General features: G+C 39.7%; 1 protein-coding gene across 3 annotated transcripts in view; it reads left to right on the top strand.

The window, feature by feature from the left end:
- Window positions 1–24,190, top strand: part of jmjd1cb (jumonji domain containing 1Cb) — a 125,866-nt gene that overhangs the window by 32,627 nt on the left and 69,049 nt on the right. For all 3 annotated transcript variants that reach the window (XM_067509114.1, XM_067509113.1, XM_067509117.1), the window contains exon 2: window positions 18,063–18,260. In XM_067509114.1, the coding sequence (XP_067365215.1) occupies window positions 18,063–18,260 (198 nt within the window). The remainder of the gene's footprint in view (window positions 1–18,062; window positions 18,261–24,190) is intronic.

Below are 24,190 nucleotides of genomic sequence, written 5' to 3'. Positions count from 1 at the left end.
TGCCGTGTAAGGGCCAGACAAATTATAAATCACATTTGCCTCATTGGCTTCCAAGGACGAAGTTTTCTGTACTCCTTGTGGAGTTGTTAAGCACTGTAAGTGAAAGTTGGTGGATTTGGCCACCAACACCATCTGAAGCTTGGTTCACACAAGGTGGGAGATGAGCAGGAGACAGCAGAGAGCACTGCTGTAGCTGCAGTACTAACATAAAGATGAGCAATACTCCAATTAAACATGCACTGAAGATAAGAAAGAGAAGCTTAGAGTACGGATACATTACAGTGACAGCAGCAAATTAATTTGTGAAAGTTGGTGTAACAAAATTAGTGGATCCCTGGGACATCTATTCCATTTGACCAGGGGTTTTATGCTACATGAAAACATTAAAGCTCGTCTGCTGTGGGGAGTCTGGGGTAACCTGTGCAGCTCACTTTTTGAGAGTGAAAAGCTGCTGTGTTTTTATTCTGAACAGAGGTGTCATTGGGTTCATAACTTAATTATTAACCAGAAAAGAGTTTTAGGAATACCTCCAATGTCCTCCAATGTCTGAGCGACCACAAGAACATTTTCCCTCTGTCAAGCAGTCTGAATTAAGGCTGGTGTCCCGCCAAAGTAACTAGTCGAGTAAGGTTAGCCACCAGTCAGTGATCTTTACGCTTTGACTGACTTCAGTGATCATTTGAATGGAATACTACACTCACACACCGTCTATTCTGCACAGTTATTTATTAAGGTTTTGGAGGAGGAGGGTTTGCTCCTGTGACTGTGTGGTTTTAATCAAATGTAGGATCATCCTGTTTCTTCAAGCCTTAATGCTACAGGAAATGGTGTAGATACCTGACACAAAATCCATTTAATTAATGAATTCTGAAATGTCCCATCTATTGTTTAGCTGTGGTGGGTCATTCGAAATTGCCGTATCGTTGTGTTTTTCTTTTTCAACGTTCTTTCACATGCTTTTCCTACCCCTTTATGAAAACATGAAGACATGGCTTTAAAGTCGTGCACCATACAGACTTCATGATTTTAGGTTTCTTTTCCTACATTTTTTTAATGAAAGCCAACCCTTGCACATGAGTCATCAGTTTGTTTGGATCTGTCTCCTGTATCCCAGCAGTATTGGATGCATGTGTCTGTGGTTTTGTCACTGCTTGTCCCTGCTTGTCTCTGGCTGAATTCAAACAGTTTGGTGCCTGAAGGCCTGTGAACCACTCCTGGTGGGAGGCACTCACTGTGATTCTGCTGCAGTCAAAGTGGTGCATTTGTGGAAGAGGAAACAAAACAGGGATATTATTAGAGGAATGGAATGAACACAGCCTCAAATAGCCAATCTGGAAATTCTTGCGTCTGTCTGGTGGTTATAAAGCCTGTGCCTTTGGTGTGACTCCCATTTGCAGCAATATCTTCAATTAAATGTTTCCAGTAAGTGTTTATTAGCCGTGCACATTAGCTTGACGGGATATAAACTTCAACTAAGGGATGTTTGTTTCTTTGCATGAACTGCCTGCTTCAGGTCCTTCTACAACAATTTTTAAAAAGTTTAAAGTCAGGACTTTACATTTTTTTCACATTTCACCTACTTTAGCCAGTATTGAATAGAACAATGCATATTATTTTTCAGAGATGGAGGAAAGTTCTTATGCTGGAATGCAAAGACTTCTCATTCAAGCTAAAAAGTTCTACTTTGTTCTCATCAACCACAGAACATTCTCCCCACAGCCTTCTGATTTGAATAAACTGTTGACTGGCAGTGATGTTTGCTTATTTTCCAAAAAATGGAAACACCTTGACACCTTGATCTTGATGTGATCTTTGTTGGTTGACCACTCCTGAGGAGAGTTACAGTGGTGTTGAATGTTCTCAGTGTATAAATACTCTGCCAGTCGACTGCTGCAGTCCAAATGCCTTAGAAATAGTTTTGTAACCCTTTCCAGCCTGGTAAGCATAAACAAGCCTTCTTCTAAGGTCTTCAGAACTCTACTTTGTTTAAGTCATGACACACTTTTACAAACCTGTGTTGTCAATATCAGACTTCGATAGCGACTACTCAGATTTCTCTTCTTTAAATAATGTAGGGCTTCCAGACTTAAACCCTGACTGTCATCCCTTTGGTTAAAACACCTGACTTTAATTTCACTCACGAATAGAAGCGATAATCCTAGAGGCTCATCACATGACATATCTGCATCTTAGTTTTCTTGACTTTTCTTGAGTTTTGAAAGTAAGAAGTTAAGTTTGAAGATCAGATTGTTGCAGCACTACCTAACTTAAACACAAAAGTTGTTTTGCTGTGAAAGGTATTTGTACAAAAAAACCTCAACTCAAGATACATTAAGTTTTTGTTTTTTATTTTTTTACAGCTGTGTATCACTACCGTTACCGTCAGTTAAGTTTTGGCTCATTTGTTTTGTAGTCCATTTCAGTTATCATCTAATTATTCAAGTATAAACATTAACACGTAATATCAAGTGGTAAAGCTTAATGGCAGTTTAAAATTGTGTCATAACCTACAACTTGACAGTATTCCACCTTTTAATAACTTTACTTTTAGAGGTACTCACTGTATAAAAAGCTGCTCACAGAGTTGTAATGTGTGGCTGACAGCTGTAATAACAGCCTAGTGTCTTTCAACAATAGTAGGAGGGGGAGTGGGTGAATGTGGGTATTAACATACAATTTCCACAGTTTTCCCCAGTGCCTCTAGTATGTGTTGTGCTAAGAAATGGGAGACTGTGTGTGTGTGTGTGTGTGTGTGTGTGTGTGTCTCTAGCCAGTTCATTAATGGTGATTAACACAGTGAGAATGACTGGAAACAAATGTATCTACTCTCCTAGCTTGATGAAGCATCTTTGGAATTGCATTTCACACAGGTATCACTGGAATCGTTCTACGCCTTTAAAAAGGGGAACAGCTAGATTGTTCAGTTTAATTAAATGACTGTCTGTCAACACGTGTTGGTTTGCTAGTGTTGTCTTTGTTCATTTGTATTTATAAAAGCCATGTTTGTCTGTGAGATGTATTTGATCTTAATTAGATATGTTAGTGTAATTCCTATACATCCTAAACCTCTGTGCTTGACACTAAGTTTTTTGCTCACCAGTCACTGTGGCTAGTGATTTTCCAAAGTTACCAGCCATTCACAGCATTTCAAATTGTTATTAAAATTCTGTTACATGATTTAAGTTGACTTATGCTTACATTTACTTGATCTTGATTTAGAAGCCTTTTGATTGTACACAGTTAAATCAAGAGTACATTTTATATAGTCTACAGGTCATTATCAAATATTTAGCTCTGATAAGGTTGTGTATAAAGCTCCTTTTTAAAAACATACAGCCTATAAACAAAAAGACAAAGAGTAGCTTCTTGTTTCATACAATAAAAGTGGTGCAGGGATGTGGAAGATTAATTGAAAAGATATTAATTAAAATAAAAAAATACTACTTTTAATACAGATTTAATACTTTGTCTAATACAGTATAGAAAAAATATTTCCACTAGGGGAAAAAAACTTTCAAAAATCAACTTGAATTAACATTTTTTTGTATGTATTTGTTAAATTGTGAATGTGAGATTAAAAGAGAGAGGTAGATTATATCTCCTTATAGCTTTCATCATCAGAATTATTACTTTTCTGCTTATCTCTTTGTTCCATGAAACTGACCTTAAGACCCAGTAGGACAGTAGGTTCTTGGCTGGATGATATGCTATAAGATAGGGGTGCTCAATATGTTGATTGCAATCTACTGGTCGATCGCACAGGTAGTGTGGGTCGATCGCGTGGACTTAACAAAGTACACGTCAGCCGAACATCCGTCCTCACTATGTAATTTGTCACTTGATTGACGTACAGGGCAGCCAATCTGACAAATGATTTTTTTCTGACACATGGCTCACTGCACATGCGCAGGCACACAACGGCACCAAGTGCTGCAAAACTCTAGCAAGCTCCCGACTATGCTGGCTGGCTGATTCTATTCAGTGCAAGTCATCAGAGTAAGTTAATGACAAAAAATGTACAGAGATGTTGTATTGTGCAATATGCAATTCAATTCAATTCAATTCAACTTTATTTATATAGCGCCAATTCACAACAAAGTCATCTCAGGGCACTTTGGGTATGGGTTCATGTAGTTATGTGAGCTACACCAACATATATTGTGCATATAAAGAATTCTCAATATATTCATAAATAAATACATGTTTTGTATTTTTATAGTAGGTGGATCATTTTGATTTGGTCATTTTATAGGTAGCTCACAAGCCAAAAAAGTGTGGGCACCCTGCTCTAAGTTGTTCTAACGCTGCTATCGAGCTGTAGTTTTTTTTTTTTTTAACCCCCTTTTTTTTTTCTCCATGCTGTTTTTATTTTGCTGCAGAGTGACAGCACTGAGGGAGAGAGGAAAAGAGAGGGGAAAGACACAGCTGATAGCGAGAACTGTGTGAATAGAAGGCAATAGTGAACTTCCTTGTTTACACTGTCATGTGTCACAGGCAGTGTAGTGAAGAGGTGAAGAAGACAAGGCCTTAGAAAGGGACCAATGAGCAAAGACGGTGGGCAGGTAGTTCTCCTAGGAATTGTATTGTCATACTGCAGTTAGTTTGTTATTTCAGAGGCCTTTTGAGAAGACAAGTAAAAAGAAAAAAGTTTAAATTCAACCTGAAAAACTGATTTAAAAATCATTAACTAAACTACCAGGATTTACACATTAACCTCAATGTTATTCCATCCAGACCAAACAGGCTTCTTTTAAAACACAAATCCCTTAGAAAATGTCCGTATACTATCAATCTTAATCAGTCTTTCACAGCAGAAGCAAGCAGAAACCCTCTAAACTAATTGATGAGATAAGGAAAATTACAATAACAGTGCTACCAATAAATAGATAGAATAGTCAGCTAAATAGAATAAGTAGTGATTTTCTCCCCAAACACTGATTTCTGGACAGAAATCTGTAATACTTTTTCACAAATTAGGATTTTTTCATGAATTAGGAAGTTGCTGTGTCACCATACTCTAAATGCCACTACCACTCCAGTGTTCCCACTCATAAACTGAACCCCTCCTCAGGGTTTGGGAACTGTTTAAAAAGGATCAGTCATATGGTCGCTCCTCACCCGTTGGGGAGGGGGTGTCTTAAAGGACGGAACGGTAGGTCAGTGACAAATAACCAGCAATTGAATTAGCGGACCTAATGCAAATAAAAAAAGAAAAAAAAAAAATCTTCTGGTGTGTCCCCTCTGCATCTGGCAATTTCTCTCATCAGCTTAACTGTGCAGATTATGAGGATTGACTGTCCAGCAACTCATACCAGAAGCTGAACAGTTACAAGTACTCATATGTAATTACTTACATACTCATTCTGGTGATAAAGTGATGTCGGGACATCCCTACTAAAATGACAAAATATGAAAAGATTCAGCTGCAATGTTTTAACGATAACACAGCCAGTAGAATTTGCGTGGAGCATTTTGTCAGTGATTTGTTGTATGTAAACAACATTTTACCTCATGAGTGTGGAGGAAGTCCTGCTATCAAAGATCACATGTCACATGTGTTGGTGCTGGTGGAGCTGTGAGGTGTTCTGTCATAAAGGAGGAAACTAAGGTCACCAACAAGTGAGTCTGAGTCCACCCACACTCTCTCCCATCTTCCTTCTGTCTTCCTCTCTTGTACCAGGCTGTTCCTCTGTAATATCCTGAAATGTGAGAGACCATTTGTCTTCTGCAACACACACACACACACACACACACACACACACACACTACACACACTTGTAGTGCTCCTCAACCAGCTGAGACTTACTTGGCATACTATTTGAAATAGAGGTCTTCTTTCTTCACATCAACCCCTGAACCCCCGTGTGTGTGTGTGTGTGTGAGAGAGGGAGACAAAAATGCAGGCCAGGGACCTCAGAGACACACATATATATTTTTCTTCTCTCTCTCTCCTCTTAGTGAAGTCACATGATTCTCTAGGACCCTATCACACTCAGTTTTCCATGTTGGCCTAACACAACAGAATGGGGCCTTCACGTGTTTGTAATCAAACTAGGATTTTGGTGGTGTGATCTTGGTGAATTTTTCAATAGAAGGAGATTTCAATTATTTAAAATTTGTAATTTGTGATTGTAAGTACAACACTGACTTCAAATCAAGTGCTGAAACTGAAATCTTGCAACTTTTTCACATGCAACATTTGCTAGTTTTGAATTTGATGCCAACACATTTAAATAAAATGTGGTTCTACATGAGCTAAATGAAACCTGGTCTTGTGTCTGATAATAATAATAAAAAGATGTGACATTACATTAAGCTTCTGTTATTTGTAGTCTGTCATAGTGGATGACAACTGGTGCCAATTTAGGGACACGAAAGACCAACGTGTCAATAATATCCTTCTACAACACAATAGGTGACACTGTCTAATAGGAACAAGCAGAACCAAAGCAAACATAGTGAAGACAGAGAGAAACATGATGATGTTGCTACCAGGTGGAATTATGAAGCAGAGAAAAAGGATTGTAGAGCTACAATATAAAGGCAACAACACTACTGCTTGTGTGATGTGTTCTTGAGAGACTGCCAAAGCAAAATAGATAGAAGCAACACAGTGGAACCCGCCAATAGCATTAAACCAGCAAAACACCCATTATACAGTAATTTCCTCTTTAAGATTGAAGAAAGCTTCTATCGACAAACATAAGCATAGATCAAGTCCTGACACCTCCTTCTAATGACATCATGCAAGTCATGCAACACATCAATGAACCAGCGTCTCTCCCAGAGCAACATCCCCAAGTCTGGCTTCTAGAGTGGTCACGCCACAGAAATGGCAAACCTGAAGGTTGTGGAATCCCTGCAGGCCCAAAAGCTGCAGGTCAATCTTCTGTCTTAATTCTACTCATTCTATCTGCAGCCTTTGACACTGTGAACCATCAGATTCTCCTGTCTGCACTCTCTGACTTGGGCATCTCTGGATCAGCTCCAGCCTAGCTTCTGTCTTACTTATCTGGACACACCTTTAGGTATCTCTACCAGTGTGCAGCAGGGCTAAGTTCTTTGTCCTTTTTTTTTCTTTCTTCATCTATACTACATCATTGGGTTCTATCATTCACTCTCGTAGCTTTTATTACTGCTATGCTGTTAACCTACAGCTCTTCATGTTCTTTAATCCGGATGACTCCACTGTCTCATTACGCATTTCTGCCTGTCTGTCTGACATTTCTGCATGAATGCTTGAAGCTCAACCTCTCCAAGACCTGGGGGTCCTCATTGACAATCAAATGTGGCAGCACACCTCAGCCAAAAAGGACTCATGACACACCACTCTTCAGATGTCTGCACTGGCTCCCTGTAGCTGCCTGCATCAGGTTCAAAGCTGTGTCTCTTGCCTACAGGGTGGGCAACTTACAGCCCCTGCTTACCTCAACTCCCTCATTCGGGTCTACAATCCCTTCTGTCCACTGCCCTCTGCCAACGAAAGATGTCTGATATTGCCTGAATCACACAGAAGACACCAAGCAAAACTCTGGCTCTGTAATCTCACAATGGTGGAATGAGCTACCAAACTCTACATGCTCTGCAACGACACTCGTAATAAAACAGAACTTACACACCATCCAGCTATGCAATCATATCTTTAAAAACAAAATCCTAATTCTTCTTTCTTGCACTTGCATCTCATGATACAGAAACACTTATGACAGCACTTTGCTTAAATGTTTTCTACTTGACTTAGATTTTTTTTATTGCCTTGTAATAAAAGCATTAATAAATATCAAATTTTATAACTTGGATAAAAGCCAAATAACTGCATGCAAAAGTAAATATCAGAATGAGCATGTCTGTGTTTCTACAGTGCTGCCCTGTCACCACTGTGTATCTAATAGTCAGCTATAATTTAACAGCTTACACTAGTATGATGTCACACTCCCACTGTCTGGTGGATCATTTGCCAGCTGATAACGAAAGGTGTTTACCCTGTACACTGTAAAGATTATGCAACACATACAAAGCAATGAACTCCCATCAGTACACCACTAACTGTCCTCCAGGCATGTCATTACTGTAACTACTAGTTTACTGTAAACACACTAAGATTTGTGATTCCACACTCCTCTGGTCTTTCACTACTATGTTGTTGATAAATCCAGCCTATAACCTTTATGCATAATCCATCCTGCCCCCTGCTTCACCTGTGACTTCACCAGATGTCATTTTATGTCCACATAATTTTTTTTACAGACGTTTCAGTGGAAGTCAGAGGAAAAAAAAGTCAACTAAATTGTTGAAAAAATTAATAGGTAATGAAATGTCAGAAGAATCTTAGTAATAGATTCAGTTAGAGCATGTCTCTTAAAGTGGTCAGATTGTATCTGGCCAGACCCCACGACGGCTTTTCACTTCATCTCAGTTTATTTTAAATGTTTTTAAGTGTTTCTGTATATTGTTTATATGTGGTTGTTTCTTTGCATGGCAGAGTTGTAACTTACATTTGTGTACAAACTGACAATTATTTGCAGAGGTGTTACTGTGCTCTGTATAAACAGCCGTTTTTTTTCTATTTTCCAAGAAGGACAATAAAGAAGTTTGGTCTTCTACTGACAGAAACAATATATCTTGTTGCATGAGAGATTGCATATACAATACCATCATAGACTTGGTGACAGTTGTGTCAATAAAATATCTAGCAGAACCAAGTGTGAAATTCAGCGCTGAAGGTGTTGTGTACAACGGCAGTCATCTTTCTTTGAATGCCAACACAAGTGCGTGCACAGTTTACAGGCAGGCATGCTGACTGGAGAAGGCAAGAGGGATTTTCCCATCCTGCCTCTGCAGCGGCTGCCCTAGATTCTACCGACTGATTGTCTTGATGCAACTCAGCTATTATTAGAGCTCTATTATCAGGAGAGCTGGAGTATGAGAGGAGAAAGGAAGGAAAAATGCAGAGGAAGAAAAAGCATGCCTTGTTTTTATTCCAGTTTGTGTCCTTGCCTTGTGCTGAATATTCAACACTTAAGTCTCTTGTGGCCTCTGTCCCAAGCATTCCCTACAGTTTTCCATATTTCATAGTTTTGTATAGACAACGCAGCATGTAGCGTATGGCACACTGGTAATAGTGTACATGTGCGTGCCTGTGTTGTTTCCCCAGCAGACACAGCTGATTCACTCGTTATTAATACCAGAACACACAAATATGACCTGATCTCTGCCAAATTATGAACAGACACCGCTGAGGACTTGAGAAACAAATTGCATTTGCCCCAGTAAAGTCAGCAGGCTTAGTACTGTATAGGAACCAGTGAATGTACACTGCTATTTATAGTAGTGTTTGCTGACTTTTAAAATATGCCTCTCTTATTGCAAACAAATTCCATGTGCAGAGTCAAACCAGTATGTATATCTTGCTAACAATATAGAGTGTGTACAGTGACATATCTGTCTGGTTCCTGTGTCCCTAGAGATCCAGTGTTACTTGTTGGCCAAAGCTGGAGTAGCTATGTCTGTATGTAGCCAAAGATTGTTTGTGAGAGAAGAGCCTCGACTAAGTACATCTACCAGAATGAAGCATCATCAGTCTACAGGGTCTTGTCATTTCAATATTTTAAGCTTCAACTTAATACTAAAGTAATAGCTTTGAACCAGGTCGTAGGGTGTTTGGGCCCAGAAGCTCTTGAGAAATAAGATGTGTCAGATTAAATAGGACTAAACCACTATTTTATTTATGAGGAGACACTTTGGTGTTGATCTGACCCAGGTAATGAAAACCTGAATATATATAAGCTCAAGTGATATATCAGAGAGACGCTTTGCCGAGGCTAATGAGCCATATTGATTAAGTAAACAGACTTGCAGTGCTAATGCTTACCACATGAAAATGTGGAAACAATAACAGATTCAGTCTGAAACGAGTTGCTCAAAGGGAAGTATGTGACTTAGTGTTCTCCTAGTAATATGTCTACAACAACGCAGGGCTATTTTTAGATTAATCTTTTCCTTCCCTCTCTTCCTCTCACCTCTCCCTCCCTCCTGTCCCATGGCCCCACACATCCTTCGTATGGAGCAGATGAAGGAGGAATAAAGGAGGGGGAAGCTGGGTCACATCACTCTGCTGAAGGCTGTTTACTTTGCCTCTCTCACTCAATCTTTTTATTTTTTTCTGTCTCTGCCAGGATTTTTCCTTCCTTGCTGCTTCTTTTCCTTACTTTCTCCCCATTTCTCTCAAATCTCTTTACTGTGGTTCACAGTTCTTTCTATTATCTTTGTGCCTGCTCCCGTTGGACAGGAAGTGAGATGACCTTGTCGAAGAGGAGATTTCTATATTCTGTCATTGAGCATTAATTCAGCTCAACTGCTTTCCTTATTCTGTCTCTCTCCTTCACATTACTTACATCCAAGTGAACCTTCACTGCAGAAAAAGATCTTCTTCCCATGTTGTGTTTTGTTTTGTTAGATCATGAACCCGATTAGACCTTTTTTTTTTTTTTTTTTTTTGTCCTTTCAGCTTATCCGGCGAGTTCTGGGTCGCCACAGCGGATCATTGTCCGCATGTTGACGCAACCCTCCCCAATTTCTACTGGGCTTGGACCGGCACTGCACAGCTGGGGAGGGGACTGGGCTGTTAGGAGTTCAGTGTCTTGCCCAGAGACAGTTATATACTTATATACACTTATAAACATATAGCCTTGACCAGGGATTGAACCACTGTTCGACCACAACCCCTGTGGTCCATGGACCAACTGAGCTACAGCCGCACCGCATATGATCAGACCATTTTAAGGGTGTTTTTTTTTTTTTTTTTTTTTTTTGTAATCTCATTAAACCACATTTAGGGCATTGTAATAGTTTTGTGATTCAATTGCACATTGATCCAGATGTTTTCTGAACCTTAAAGGACATGGCTGCTTTTCTATATTTTTTTTCATAGATGTTTGTTTTTAATGATTTTGAGCAACATTGGAAATGTTGCATCTGGCACAGACAAAAAACGTTTAATTTAGGTTTTGGAAAAATCATTATTTCATAAAACACTCAAAAGAGAAAACATTTCAGAAAAGAAAACACTCATATTTTACTGCAACATTTTACACATCACAAAACACTAAGCACAATGACATTTCAGTGGATGCTAAATGCTCTGCACATATGTAGCACTTTTCTACCTTTTGGTCCTCAAAGCGCTTTAAACTGCTCCTCATTCGTCCATCCGCACTCAGTGTCTCACAAACACACACTGATGGGGGAGCTGCCATGCAGCTGGCCAACACAAAACTGAAGATGGAACTAACAACTGTGGGAGTGCTGGACGACCACTCTCCTCACCACAGTCGCCCCTCTACAACCCTTTCAGGAATCATCTTATGTTTTTGTATTTATTGTTTGTTGTGTTTGTGAAATTGTATTGCTCTTATGTTGTGTTTTCTAAATGGTGGAATTTATCTATTTTTATAAATACATACATACATACATACATAGACTAAATAAATCTATAGATCCATGCTGGGTCCACATGTATGTTGGTAAGAATTCTGGAATCCCCACTGAACAAACCCTTACTCTGTCTTTTAGTTACATTCTCTTAGATTCTCTTTAGCCTATTTTTTTTTAGGACTCTTTCTGTCAAATGGCTGAAATGGTGCAACAACATGGAGAAGTCATATTGTCATCATGGTATGAGTGAATGTTTAGTAGTTACCTTCAGTAGTTACAGTCACAGTTACCAGAAATGCTTATTTTTCCTATTATAGGCCTTCATGTGGTTCTTGTGTGAAACCTTTCATTGGAGCTCTCTTTAAAGTGTTTAAGGTCTCTTTTCTGTTCTGGTTGGTCAAATTGCGGAAGTGGTATGAAATATAAAAGTGGATCGGTTTAGGTGCAAACACTACGTGCTGTAAAGAAAATATGAATTCTCTAAGGTATTTTATGGAATCAGCTTAAAAGAATTAAAGTAAAATTATTAAAAGACTGAACAGTTGAATTGTCAGCGTAATTTCCAGCTCTAGCAGTCTAAATTTCTAATTGAGTAAAGCACTGCATGGCTGAAGTGTTTGTATTGTAAACAGTCAAAATGAAAGTGGGTATGTCAGCACTACCAGCAGCTGAATATTGTGGTGAACTTTGAATTTGAAATGTCAACTTGAGCACAGTGGGACTGTTGATCTTATGTTAAGAGAACATGAACAAACCTGTAATGAGTAAAAGCTGAAGGTAACTGACCTATGAAGTATACACGTGACTTGGATGTGCAGAGCTAACCAGGAGGAGGCTGGCTGAGAAAGGGTCTGTGAGGAGGTGATGTGTAGGTCTGTAGGTCATACAACACTGTCCACTTCCACTTATTACATGTTTAGTTGCTGGGTCTCAACACTGACATCCTTTCCCGACCTCCTCATCATGCTTCTGTCTCTGTGCTCCACCTTCTCTCTTTGTTCTCAATTTTATTCACCTCTTTTGATTCAAGAGTCAAGGGGCATCAGTCCTGTCGTTGTCCACAGCAGCTCTACTTAAATGTATTTATTTTTTTTTTTCGGATAATGAGATTTCATCTTTGGTCCCTGCTTGATATGATTTTTCTCTCTGTCTGTCCAACTGTCTGACTCTTTCTCTCCTGTTTCAAACCATATTTATGTACCTCTGGGGGCCATTTCTCTATCAAAGTCTTGTCTCCCTTTCTCTCCCCTACTGATTGATATTCTGTAGCAGTAGAAACCAGCAGCAGCAGTATCATTTGGTTTGTTGTCAGGATTGTGATGCCTTGGTTACGGTGTTGTCAACCTGGTTGCTATTGTACTAGACTGGTCACTGTGTTTCCAGGGAGCGCCGCTGTCCTCTTTTTGTGTTCATCTCATCCATCTCCCGTTTTTACGTTCAAAATCTTTTTAGCCCTCTGTTGTATTTTAAATTGTCTGCTCTACAATGTTTGCAAATTCATTTCCTCTGTTCCTTATTTTGATCTCTTCCCTTTCCTTCTGTTCCTCCGTTTCTTCCCTTTTCCATGCTCCTCTTTATTTTTCTCTTCATGCTTCATTTTATTCTTCCACTGATGATGTGTAGCTCTTAATAATTTTCAGCTTATTCACATCTTTTCCCTCAGTCTCTTTGTCTGTTTCCTCCCCCATGCGACTGATTCCATTTCTTTCATCATCTTCTTTCTTTTCGTCTTTTTTCATGTCGAATCAAATAATAAACAATGCTCTCCTGATTACTAGCAGACAATTTTTTTCATTTTCATTTTATTTTCATTCTTAATGATTTTTAATTATCCTGCTCACCTTTCCCTATCTTTTTTTTGTCAGGACCCGCAAATCTGTGCTATTCATGATTATTGGCATAGCAGTGACTGTCTCTCCGGTTTAGTTGCTGTGTTTTTCTGCTGTAATTTTCCCACTTTGTTTTCCATCCTTCCTGCCTTGTTTCTAAATGAAAACATCCTAGTGGCTCCCTGTTTCTTGTCTTACCGTATTAAGATGTCCTTTATCAGGACCTGTTGATTCATATAAACTAACTGATAGTTAGTAGAGTTATTATAAAGTATAAAGCCTGATCCTGTTTTTGTTTGAAATGAAGAATATTCTCATTTGCATGCCCTGGCTGTCAAGTATCTTAAAATTAAACAGTATATCAGTGTTTGCCACATGCTGTGTTACATATTTGTTGTTTGAGGCTGCCCTTGAATTATTACCCACAGTATATACAGGCTGGTTAGACAAATTGAGGGGCACTCGAGTATGTAAGTATTGCACTTCCATACATATTTATAAAGGACAGTATAAATGTGAGCATTGTTCAAGCTCTAAAAGCACAGTCTCCTACCTATTCCATAATACATCCATTAGCATCTTTTTGTGTCCATGGATGTAGGCTGTGGTGTGAAGGGGATGAAGTATTTTTAGCCTGGCTAGCCTACATGTTTTCTGTGCAGTCAAGCTCAATAAATCAGATTAGAATTTTTGGAGAGCAGGGTAGAGCTCACTCCACCTGCACGTTTGCATGTGTGCTTGTGTGCCTTCATATGTGTGGACATGGAGCTATGCTGGGGCTGTAGCTTGTTGAAAACTGTGAATCATCGTAATAGGTTAAAGACAAATACAATAAAGCATAAATAAGCATAAAGCATAAATAAATACATTTCACAATATAAAAAAAGCACACAGCTTTGTTATTACATTAACACAGCAGGACACATCCTGTGTCAGCTACGTCCTTGTCTTTGTATCATATACCACTGTCCTTTCCCCTTCCATCACTGTGTGGCCTCTGTCCTTGTCTGTATTCTGGATCCGGGTTATTTCCAGCCTTCTCTGGATCTCTTTGAAAAACTGACACTACTCTCTCTGCATTGGTTGTTTGCTTTAATGCCTCATGCTCATTGGCTACCATCTGACTGCTGTGCAGCCAGACAGAAAGCAGTTCTGCAGCCTTTAGTGATGGGCAGATTACACACCATGCCCCGCTAAACACAATCACATACATATGTACAGTCGTGTACTGGATATGAATATGCACTGTGGCGACTGTGGCGCAGGAGCTAGACTGCTCACCCACCAATCCCCCCAGTTGCTGCTTCATTATGTGGCTCCTCGGGTCATAAGTCCTTGAGCAAGACTCTGAACCCCAACTTAGTTGCTTGTGAACGTTGGCCAGGTACATAGCAGCTTCCGCATTACTATGTGTGTGTGTGTGTGTGTGTGTGATTGTGAGTACGAATGGGTGAATGAGATGCAGTGTAAAGCGCTTTGAGTACCAAGAAATGTAGGAAAGGTGTAGACCATTTGCAATCACATAGACATTTCAATATGCACACATCTAGCATCTACACATTGAGTGTGTACAGCCTCTTCACTTCCTGGATGATATCCTCTTTCTCCTTTTTGTTTCTATCCATCCAACCTGCGACATAAAACTGCAGTTCAGCATGAATTACAAATAAAATGACAGACACAGGGAACAGAAGCGCACTCAGCCCACTCGGTGCCACAAGTGAAAACTGATGGAAATACACGGACATAAGTAATAGCATTCCACTGCTGTTAACTAGTGGCTACATTGAAGGAAACATCTTTTTAATTTTGAGGGCATAGATTCTTTTCAGTTGACCACTTACAGAAAATGAACACATACAAAATCGCTATATATGTAAAGCTTTGGAGATGTCTGTGTAAAACTGTCTTGCTTACTGACGGTTAGGAATCATAAAGCCGCACACACTCACACCATCTGCACAGTATGGTGCAGTGTTGAACTAGATAGCCTACGTCTGTGTGTTTTTTTTTTTCTTGTATGCAGGTCATTGTGTTAGATTGTTGCTGTTAGCCGGTCACACCCACAGAGTCACCTGTAGTGATGCTGAGTGCTGATAGTGAACAAATCAGATGAAGAACTGGTTGTAAGTGTGCCTTCTGCTGTCCTTTGTTCTCTCTGTCTCTTGTTGCTGCTCACTATGGCTGACAGAGCACTAAATCAGTACAGGCTCGTGTGTGTGTGTGTGTGTGTCCATAGCCGATCCTCACTGCTGCCACTGGTTACTATAGTAACAGACTTACCAGACAGTGAGCTTTCTAGTATGTGTATGTTTTTTTTTTTAACTGAATGCTCAGTGTGCTGGTTTAATGTGCATTTCTCTCTTTAATGTGGAATATGTCCATTAAAATATTAGTACATGCAGAAGAATAACACTGGCACCATCACTAAGTTCATAGTTGTAGTCATTAAAACACTTGCTGCTCATCTTTGTAATGACATATAAATGCAAACTGGTCTCCATAAATAACCATAAACATATTTTCCCAACAGGTTTAACGGGAATGTCTCACTCTCCCTGTCATCCTCTCCCCTAGTGTGTTTGATGGAGTAAAGTCAAACAAGAATGGCACAGTCACACACAGTATTCTTATAATATTGAGAACTATACAAACTTATCGAGTGCAGCAGTCGGATTGTCTTTCATTAATGTGTTTGACATGGTCACACACATGCCAATGGAAAGGGGATGAGTCAGAGAAAGTTCAATCATAGAAGACTTTCTATGATGGTAAAATAGTTTAAAACTAAAATTGTAGCGTGTAGAATCTGGGCATAATTAAGAATTAGCAGAATTATTATGTAATTATAATGCCTGCCTTGCTTGAATTCTGTAGCACCTCAACCAAAAGTTACTGAATACAAGCTCTGTGTACTTAGATTGAAAAGTCGAACCATGCCAGGGTCACAGTAAATGAAAAAGATTTTGACATTACTATCACCAGTGAAGGCCAGAATTGGTGCCCGCTGCAGATGGGTTATTAAAAAGGAGACAGTCTGATGCTAAACTGGTTTTTCTTTTAAATGATGCCACTGCTCTTTGATCCACTGCTGGTTGATAAAGTGATGACAATGATGTTTAAATGATGTCTGTCATGATTGCAACATTGTGTGTTTGATTACGTTTTAAAATCTGATCAAAAATTCTGGGTAAGTTCTTCCTGGCTGTTCTCCTCAACAGCATTATGTCAGTGATACATTGTTTACTTTATTAATTAATTAGGTTTGGGGGCAAGGAGGGTGTCTGCATTTTGATCAAAAGGTCTTAAAATATCTCAAACCTTTTGAATAAGTCTAGGGAAAAAAAGTCAGAATTCAGAGAGAAGTCATAACTTGTGTACGACTTCTCTAATGTGAAAAATATTTTGTTTCTCTGCTTTATATTATAAAATTTGGATGACACAAACCTGACCTAAAGACATCACTTTGGGCTTTATAACAAATTGGTGGGCATCTGTAGTTGACGGTGTAAACATGTAATTAATAATAAATAATAACAAACAACTTGTGATGTCCCTAAATTATATTGTACAGAAAGAGTAAGTTGGCACAACTGAAGACAAGTGGCCCTTTCTTATACCAATATAAGTGAAAAGAGAGAGAGACATGCAAGTAATACTAAAGTAATACTAAAAACAGACATGACCATAAATAGATGGACTTCAGTAATAGTAAACAAAAACTACTGCTGCTTTACTCATACATGCTCATGGATTCTTAACACAGCTGCAGTGCCAATTTCAGGATCCTTTACAACATGATTAACAGAAATTCCCCGTCTGAACGTTAGTAAGGCCAGAATAAAGCTCACAGAGTGTGTGTGGGATGTAGGCTAAGAAGATGTACAGTACTTGCCTGAATAGGGACAGAAGAGGATTAATACAGGAAATCAGAGGTCTGAGAGTAAAAGTGATGTGTTCAGAGTAACCAGCATCCAGTGTCTCTGGGTAGATAAACCTATTGTTTTATTTTGGGCCCCTGCCTTTCACTTTCTTTCACTTTCTTCCTCTCATGTAGTCACTTTTCCTCATACTTCTTTGTCTTGTTCTACATATTTTTTCCTTTTTGTTGTTTTTTTCTTAATCTTCTTCATCTTCTTTGTTGTCTGTATATTTTGCATCTTCTTCATCTTTGCTGTTTTCTTTATTGTGTTTTTCCTTTTTGTCTTCCCTATCTCCTTTTTTTTCTCTTTCTCTTGTTCTTATTTATTCTCTTTCTTTATTGTCTTTTTCACTATTTTCTTACTTGTGGGCAGAGACAAGTTGCTATTCCTAAGAAATCGGGGATCTTCAGTGGAGGCTGTTACATTAAATTGGATCCCTGCAAGAAATATTTTTCACTCTAAGCTAGATGCTAATATCGGGGAGGGCTGTGTGTTTTGCAATGTGTCAGAGTTTGTGTGTGATGTGTTTACTCAATGTCCTTGTGTGTTATCTTTACTGTCTGTGAGGAAGATACATTAAGTTTCTCTTATGAGCTGTAGATATGTTGGGGTCTATATACTCTGTGCAGATGCTCCGCAAATGGGATTTGTTGTTTGGGCAGGGTGAATTGGCTGCATGACCCAAAAGGTGCAACTAGTAGCTTCTAAAGAGTTGTTTATTTATTGCCTATTATTAACTTATTTAACAAATTAGGACTGTCCTATCAGTCTAGTACCATGTCCAGATTCAAGTCTAAAATGAAACCACCCTGCTGAATAAGTTTTGTGTATAATACTTCAAATTACTTTAAAAGTTCTGTGTGTGTGATCTGTGCAGGTATATGTGGAGTTTGATGACCAGGAGTGGGAGAAGAGAGAGTGGGTCAAGGTCTATGAGGATTTCCAGCTGTTTCTCCTGGAGCACCAGCTGGTCTGGGCCAAGCGGAAGGAGGGGGCAGGAGGAGTGGGAGCAGGTGGAGGAACAGGAGGCCTGCTGCAGGGAACAAAGGCCAAACACATACTCTGGCCTGCCCTGGTAAGACCTTTGTTTTCTATTTATAGACTGGACACAATGGTTAGAGCAATCAGCCAAAAGACCAAGCTGTCTATGATGTTAGACACTCACCGAAATAAATACTGAATACGCATCATCTACATTAAAAGCTCAGAATCATCCTTCATCCTCACTTACCACTGTTACATGCATTTGTCTTTGTGTTCCTGGATAATAGGTGGTGACATAGTCATGGTCAGTTTTGTTAAGCCTAACTTAGAGAGATTTTTTTGAATGCATTTGCAATTTGGCTTTGTCTTTTTGAGTTATTTAGTTGCTCAGCCATTGTTACTGGTCCCCAGAAGTTCTAAGTGCTGATTGCTCAGGACCAGTGGGCACATGATTGCAATAAATAGAATAAAGGCTTTGCATTTTTTGTTGCACTGCAGATTTGTTTGCAGATTTGTTGAACACTCTTTGTACAGTGAAGTTTGCAGTTAGCTATTAGTGAATTGGTGGATATCAGATAGTGAGCAGCAGACAAAGTAGTGTTTTTTGCAAGTGTCAAGTCGTAATTACAAAGTCACAAGTCAAATCCCAAGATAAACAAGTCCCGAATCCAATCCCAAGTCAAGTCCAAGTCCTGAATTTATGTTGTTTCATAAACAAGCCACCATGCACAACTCACGAAGTAACTGTTTCTGAGCATAGTCATATTTAAAGTAAATTACTACAGATTGGAAATAATTAGGTCACTGCTTTTTAAAGTTATTATTTCAAAATAACAATTAAGGAGTGAGAAGTGGAAAAAGTGGTCACATCCTCAATTCAAGAGTTCCCAGCTTGTGAGTACAGTTAACTGTTCTTAGAGGTGGTGTTGGGGCTGGCGTTAATGATCTTAGGCTGTCTCATGGAACAGTAGGGGGCTTGGTCATGCGATCAAACAGGTCAGTCTTTAAGCATCTTAAATCACTCTCAGCAGATGTCATATTTCTCCAAGAGAAACAGATTAAGTCCAGTAAAAAGTGTAAACAAAAATGCCACAGATTTACCAGTTACCACTTAACACCATTTGAGGTAGAGAGTAATTTCAGGCAGCATTAACTCAAACATTTAACACTGTAACATTTCTCAACATTTATGGTCTTAATATAGAAGATCATGCATTCTTCAAAAACGATTTTAATTCCCAATTTATCAGTAACACTGCTCATACTAAATACTGAAGTATATACATTTTGGACCATAGCCCTTTAACCATGTCCATTAACTTAGTGGACATGGTGGTGGGAAGTGGGGTTGATGATTGTGGTACCCAGGAAGCAGAACGACTTGACAGAGGTCACTGGAGTATTGCAGAAGCCGACAGGGGGGAGGGGGGCTCGGTCTTTCCTGAAATCCACTATCATCTCCACTGTCTTGAGAGCGTTGATCTCCAGGTTGTTCATGCTGCACCAAGACACCAAACAGTCAGTCTCTCTCCTGTAGGCCTACTCGTCTCTATCAGAGATGAGTCCGATGAGGGTGGTGTCATCTGCGAACTTAAGGAGTTTTAGGGACTGGTGTCCAGATGTGCAGCTCTTGGTATAAAGGGAGAATAACAGAGGACGCAGCCTTGGGGGGATCCGGTGCTGGTGGTCGTTGAGTCAGAGATGTAGCTCTTCAGCCCCATGAACTGACATCTGTCTGTCACAAAGTCCGTAATCCACTTGCACATGGTGTCAGGCAAGTTTAGATGGAAGAGCTTGAACCGAAGCAGAGCTGGAACGATTGTAATTGAAAGCAGAGCTGAAGTCCAAATACAGTATACTGGCGTAGGATCATGGGAAGTCCAGCTGTTGGAGGATGAAGTGGAGAGCCCATGTTTACAGCGTCGGGACAATACGAGGAGCATAAAGCACAGAAGTCAGGGCAATTAGTATGTAATCATTAAGTCCCATGATCCTTGCCTTTTTAGGAGCTGGTAAGATGGCTGAGGTCTTAAAGCAGACTGGCACATGGCAGATCTCCAGGGAGGTGTTAAAAAATGTCTGTGAACACCGGAGACAACTGATCGGCACAGTGCTTCAGGGTGATATTATTTAATTTCAATCCTCCGCCAAGAAGGATAGGAACAACCGACTAGTAGAGACTGAATTTGCGAAAGAGCTTGCTCTAAGAGCCGATTCTTTGTAGTGAAGGAGAAGAACCTAAACTAACTCAGAAATATGTTGTCTAACCATGTCATTACTCTAGATGGCATAGCTTTATCTTCTGGTTCCTTGCAGTAGTACTGGAGGACTATACCATCTAGAGAAGGGGTCACCAACCTTTTTGAAACTGAGAGCTACTTCTTGGGTACTGATTAATGCGAAGGGCTACCAGTTTAATACGCAAACAAATTTGCTCAATTTACCGTTAAATATATATTATTACTAATAATTAATTAAATTAATGATATTCATCTATGTGAAGACACAGATCATGTTAAAGATTTCTCACAATAACTTTCAAATGTGACTTAAAAAAGAATAGCAACAAAAAAATTAAATGCAGCTCATTGTTAAATGGCGCTATGGTGAGCTATTTTTAGAACAGGCCCACGGGCTACTAAGCTGGCCACGGGCACCATGTTGGTGACCCCTGATCTAGAGTAATGATATGGTTAGACAACATATTTACTGCAAAGAACCAAGGTGGCAGTGGCTCAGTTGGTAGAGTGGTCACTACCAACAATAGCTAGGCAGCCATAGGTTCTCGCCCCGCTCTTCCCAACCACATGTTGAAGTGTCCCTGTGAAAGACTCTGAATCCCTAATAGCCCATCCCCACCCCCAGCTGCCCAGAGCTGGTCCGAAGCCCTGCAGAAATTGAGGAGGAATGCATCAGGAAGGGCATCTGGTGTAAAAACTGTGCCAAATCAACATGTGGACAAAATTATCCACTGTGGTGGGCCCGTACTCACAGGATAAGCTGAAAGGACAAAAACAAACTACTGCAAGTTACCTTGGAGTGATTTTTGACCAGGATCTGTCCTTTATGCCACATATAAAACAAATCTCTAGAACAGCCTTCTTCCACCTATGGAACACTGACAAAATTAGGAGCATCCAGTCTCAAAGTGATGCCGAAAAAGTAGACAATCTGTAACCTCTAGATTTGACTGCTGTAATTTGCTATTGTTTAAATGCCCAGTAACTCCCTGAAGAGCCTGCAATTAATCCAAAATGCTGCAGCAAGAGTGCTGACTTGAATTAGCAAGAGAGATCATAGCCTTCATTAGCCTCTCTCCATTGGCTTCCCATTAAATCTAGAATAGAATTTAAAACCCTCCTTCTTACATACTGTATAAACGGTCAAGCTCAATCATATATAAAATACTTCATATTTCCATATCATCTCATTAGACCACTTCAAATGCAGGCCTACTTGTAGTTCCCAGAATTTCCAAAAGTAGAATGGGAGGCAGAGCCTTTACCCATCAAGCTCCTCTCCTGTGGAACCAGCTACCAGTTCAGATTCGGGAGGCAGCCACCCTCTGTACTTTTAGGTCTAGGCTTAAAACTTCCTCTTTTATAAAGTTTATAGTTAGTGATAGTTATGCTGCTATAGGTTTAGACTGCTGGGGGACCCACCTCCTGATGCACTGAACTCCTTTCCTTCTCTCATCCCTGTCTCCTCTCCTCTAACCCCGGATTTATAATCGTGGCCAGAAATATTGGCACCCTTGCAATTCTGTCAGAAAATGCAACCCATAATTGTGCTTCAGCCTCTCTGTCTCCCTCTCTCTGTGCCTGTCTGCAGGTTTCCCTGCGTGTTTTCCAGTGTGCAGCTACTGGTCCTATCAACCTGCCCAGTGTTTCGTTGTTGCGTTTTGTTGCTCTTTTCTTTTCTCTCTCCACTTTCCACTCACACTAACTGGTCAAGTCAGATGGCCGCCAACGCAATTGAATACACGCGAACCATTTATCATAACTCTGGTTTTACTTGGTCTAATGACACTATTCAAAACTGCCATAAAGTTTGACATCTGCACTTTCGCCACCCATAAAATCAAGCATCTGCAGCCCTTCGTCTTCCTGTTACATCATCTTCAACAGTGTCAGTCATTTGGATGCACTGGTGCATCCATTTGTCGATGGATGCGCCAGTGCATCCAAATGACTGACACTGTTTCAGTAACTACTAGACGGATCTTTACTTGATACACTTGATACAGAGATGCCTGCATGTGGTGTCTGTCTTTTCAATAGCCATTCATAATCAAATACTTTACAGTAACTTTTTTCAGCCATTTATTAAACATGTCAATATCTAATACTTTATGAATGTCATTTGTAATCTTGTGAAGTTCTTGATTTTGGTGGGGTTTTCACAGATCACGTTTTGTAGAGGCACTAAGCTTTGATCATCACTTTCTCTAAAATTGAGAGAAAACATGAGTCTTTTCTAGGGTTTAAGGGTTAAAGTTATAGCCCTGAATGACCCAAGCCAAAATGAGCTGTATCTAGGGAAGTACCATCTGAATCCACAGTTAAATGTTGGATTTGGAATTTTGTGTGTGTGTAGTGTTTGTGTGTGTGGCTGTGTGTGTGAGACTGTGTCATTATTAGTGAACCCATCAGCATTCCTGTGCTAAGTCTGCAGTGTGTCTGTCATCACACACATGCTTTGGTGTGGTGACCGTGTGGTTGCTGTGGTGTTTTTTGTTGTCATCTGTGTATCACACTGTTTCTCACATTGTATCATATTCACTTCAGACAGCACTCTGTATAGGCATGCTGCTGTTGATGTTCTGTGGTGCTGAACTCATACTTTCAGTCTGTTGGAGCAAAATGTTTGTGTGTCTGTCCTTGAGTCAAGGATTTGTTCATAAATGTTTGACATTGACAGTATCTAGTTTTGAACTGTGTGAATGTTTGTCTGCATGTGTGTGCCTGACAGTGGCTGCAAGTGTGTTCATGGAAATGTTTCGCTGTTTTGATTATGTAATAGCATAGTGCACAGCGCCATCTGGCACATGCATGCGAGATAAGAGTTCAAAGATTTCCACACACTGTTTTTTCCTGGTTGTTTTTCTCTGTCTGACTCCTCCTCCTGCTTTTTTTTCACTAAACGTTTTTTCTCTGCCCCCTTCTGCTTTTGTCATAGCAACAACATCAAAATCTGGTAGACACAAACAAGCAAGTAGGAAAAAAGCTGTGGACCTAAGAAGCCACGAATCAGATTTTTGCAAAAGAAAAATAAATTATGTGCACATCCCAAAAGGAGAAATGTTTAATTGATTTTTAATGGAAATATAAGTTTACATTTCCTTGTGGATTTTGAAAAGTGTGCTTTTGTGCTTTCCACTAAGCCCACCTTTAAAACAAAGTGTTGGTCTAAAATGGTCCAGTTAAAGTAATAGAATCTAATTTTTCATAAAAAGCACTAAAGCATTTCTTATGTCCATAACCCATCCCATTTATTGTCATTCACAGTAGAATGGCCAAAAACAACTTGAAACAGATTTAACTATCTGGGAGGATGGACAGTCTTTTTTGAAGGTTTTCCAGCCCCCACATCAGAGAAACTGGGCTCCCTTCTGGAACCAGACCTGAACATCTTTGGCAGGCCTTGATTCATACAGCCCTGTCAGGCACTTGGATTGTAGCTTCCCCTGCAGATATTTTGCAATTAAAAGCCTACGAAAAGAGTGAGGATCATGCCCTTGGAATTGCTGAAAGCCTTTACGCCGGAAGTGCTGAGTTTCTCTTAGTGGCTGAAGAGTGATTGAACAAATGGCAAAGCAGAGAATGTGTTGTTAGCTAAACGGTTGTAGCGTATGTCACATAACCACAGCAATCTGGGTTCTGGTTCTACTCACATGCTTTCAGCTCTTCACCCAGTACTGTCAAATAAAAAATACAAATGCCCCAAAATACAAACAAAAAGAAAAAAGGAAACTGCAAAGTAGAAATGGAATTAAAGTTGTACATTGCTTTGACTTTGTCA

The sequence above is a fragment of the Channa argus genome, chromosome 7 (genome assembly GCF_033026475.1).
Source record: "Channa argus isolate prfri chromosome 7, Channa argus male v1.0, whole genome shotgun sequence".
In the NCBI taxonomy this organism is placed as follows: domain Eukaryota; kingdom Metazoa; phylum Chordata; class Actinopteri; order Anabantiformes; family Channidae; genus Channa; species Channa argus.
Note: the sequence above shows the minus strand (reverse complement) of the source record. Positions and strands in the feature narration are given on the sequence as shown.